The 3,042-nt window shown below is 36.6% G+C and overlaps 1 protein-coding gene across 2 annotated transcripts in view; it reads right to left on the minus strand.

Moving 5' to 3' along the window:
- gabrb4 (gamma-aminobutyric acid type A receptor subunit beta4) overlaps positions 1-3,042 on the minus strand; it is a 68,683-nt gene that overhangs the window by 12,724 nt on the left and 52,917 nt on the right. For both annotated transcript variants that reach the window (XM_014016427.1, XM_014016426.1), the window contains exon 5: positions 932-1,014. In XM_014016427.1, coding sequence (XP_013871881.1) covers positions 932-1,014 — 83 coding nt within the window. The remainder of the gene's footprint in view (positions 1-931; positions 1,015-3,042) is intronic.

Consider the following 3,042-nt stretch of genomic DNA (forward strand, 5'->3'; position numbering starts at 1 on the left):
TATATATATACACACATATCATGGCTTACTTTAGACAAAAGCTCTGTTAAATTCAAATTTGTACGGTACAGACCTGGTTTTTACTTTCCTAATATTCAAAAGGAAACGTCTGGATTTCATTTGTTTATTTAGAGTTTTACCTCATAGCGGATGTCAAAGGATTGAATAGTTACACTTTTTTCTCCACTTCTGTGATAATTTCCTTTTTATTCAGATATTTAAATACTTTTTTCTCATTTTAAAGCTTAATTATGTAATCAAAATATTCAAGAATAAAAAATACAAGAACATACCAAATGAGCCATCAAACTAACAAGTCCACTCATCCATCTGCAAGACGATATGAACGAATAGTTCCAAAATAAGTGTGATTTATATGATGTCCCCCGATAAACATCACAATATTCTTAAAAAATATTTTTTTTTGTTCCAAAGCAGCTTTTGCTTCGGTTTTCAATAAAATTTCTAAGGTAATTCTTCCCAGTGACTTTAGAGTTAAAGCTGTGTATATTGTATTATGTGTATTGGAGAGACATCATCTGTCGGAAACAAATTCCTTGTGTTTGGCAACATACTTAGCCAATAAAGCTGAATCTGATTCTGAAATAATGAATGGCTTCTAACTAATGACTAATTAACATTTTCTTATTACTGATTCATTTTGTTGGATTTGTTTTCATGTGAGACTGGATTGCATGTACCTCAATGAATTTATTGTTTTTATTTCTGGAAGCAAAATCATCTCCGGATATAAAAAGACAAATGTGTCCTTCTTTTTCCCCAAATGACCCCAAACCAAACAAAGTCAAATCCTTGATGTTTGTGTGACTTTTCATGTTTGATAAAGTGAAATTATTTAGGCAGCGTTGAGCCATCTTCAGAGTACTCATGACATTTAATTCTGAGGGTTAATGTGAGCAGGAGGACTTACAGCTTTCGATTTCCAGAGTGCAGTTCTGTTCATCCAGAGGATACCTCCGTAAGTCCATCATGCAGGCAGCGGTGGTTGTTATTCTGAGAAACAGAAAAACAAAATAGAGAGTAGAGCTAAAGAATAGAGCCAAAGAGTTTTAATGAAACTTTCATAAAGTAATCAACCAGGGTGATGATTAACTTGTCAAATCAACTCAATTCAAGATGGCCGCCATAGCTAAGCCATTGTAGAAAACACAAAAGTGGATAAACTTTAGTTAATTTTACACATAATGAGCTAAAAGTTGGTGTGGTCGTAGCTGAGAGTACTAATCAACACATACTTTGATTTCTAATCAAGGTTATTTTCAAAGTTTGACCAAACTGTCTGTAACTTTGTAATTGAATGATTTGAGTTTAAAAGTGGTCTGATAGGCGGGGCCTTAAATAATTTTAGGGATTATAAACCGCTTTGCCTAACATTTTGTAAACGGATGTTATTCACGACAGGCATTAAAAAGTTTATTAAAGTCCTAAATATCACCCGGCAGCCCATGGAAATGTCATTTTGCAACAAATAACAGACAGAGGGGTCTTCTGTGTTTGACTGAGATATAGACAAGTTTGAGTAATTTTTGTTGTTGACACCAGCTGCTTTGTGTTCATTAACTTCCAGCCCTCCAGTGTTTATTTTCAGTTCCGAGTCTGTCAGAAGCTAATGCAACATGCTCAAAAACATACAGCAGGTRCTTGAAGTTTTTCCCTCGAAAAGATGTGAAACTTTTCAAGAACCCACAGAGTTCACGTTGCTGCAGTAAGCAAACCTGCACAAACCTCGACAATACCTGGAATTAGTACTACAGGAGATAATAGACTGTTTGTGCTGAAACTATATTGCTGGAATACAGAGTCAGTAAATTGGTCACGGTTGCTAGAGCAGAATTCTGCTGGCAGGTAATTGGAAAATAAAATATGTTCTGCTGAAACTGATGTTGCCAGATTAACACACAAGGATGCAGAGATTGTGCATTCGTAACGGTGGGAAAAGGAACCATAAAGATAAAAGAAAAATGTGTTTCCTGCCGCCTTCCAGTGAATCTCGGGTTAAAAAACGACCACAACCTGTGTAATTACACAAACAGGAAAGGTCACTTAGAAATCATCATTGTAGTCGCCTTTTCCCTTTCCTGGTGGCGGCATCCAGCAGTCTGTGTATGAGAGGTGGGGGGACACCCTGGACAGGTTGCGAGTCCACCACAGGGACATGTTCAGACAAACAAGCTTTCACGCTTTATCACCAATTCACAGTTACCAATTAACCCAATCAGGGACTGCTGGTATCAAGTGGGCTATAGGGCTAAGCCTTCCCTAGTGTTCACAATAAAATTGTTAAAATAACTAATAAACATGAATGAAAAATATTGAATTCAATTTTGAGAAATTAAAAACAAAATTGGTGCCTAACAGTTTCAAGAAAATCCCAGTCTTTCCAAAAGGGCTAATTTTTCACAACCCTGTTAATGTTTTTCTTTGGTACAGAATGATTGACAGATGCCTTGTCCCACCCCCTTGTTTACTGCTCATTGGGGCTAATTTTGTTCAGCCCGAGGTCAGTCCAAGGCCAGAGGCTTTAGTCAGTGAGGGTGGACATATATTAGTATGAGAGGCCCTTTAGGCTGTAATTCAAACTTGCTCTCATATTTACTATCAAACCCTCTCACACATACTATCAAACTCTCTCACATTTTCTATCAAACTCTCTCACACATACAGTACTATCAAACTCTCTCACACATACTATCAAACTCTCTCACACATACTATCAAACTCTCTCACACATACTATCAAACTCTCTCACACATACTATCAAACTCTCTCACACATACTATCAAACTCTCTCACACATACTATCAAACTCTCTCACACATACTATCAAACTCTCTCACACATACTATCAAACCCTCTGACACATACTATCAAACTCTCTCACACATACTATCAAACCCTCTGACACATACTATCAAACTCTCTCACACATACTATCAAACCCTCTGACACATACTATCAAAATCTCTCACATTTACTATCAAACTCTTTCACAAGTACTATCAAAGTCTCTCACATGTACTA

This window comes from Austrofundulus limnaeus, unplaced genomic scaffold (genome assembly GCF_001266775.1).
Source record: "Austrofundulus limnaeus strain Quisiro unplaced genomic scaffold, Austrofundulus_limnaeus-1.0 Scaffold145, whole genome shotgun sequence".
In the NCBI taxonomy this organism is placed as follows: Eukaryota; Metazoa; Chordata; class Actinopteri; order Cyprinodontiformes; family Rivulidae; genus Austrofundulus; species Austrofundulus limnaeus.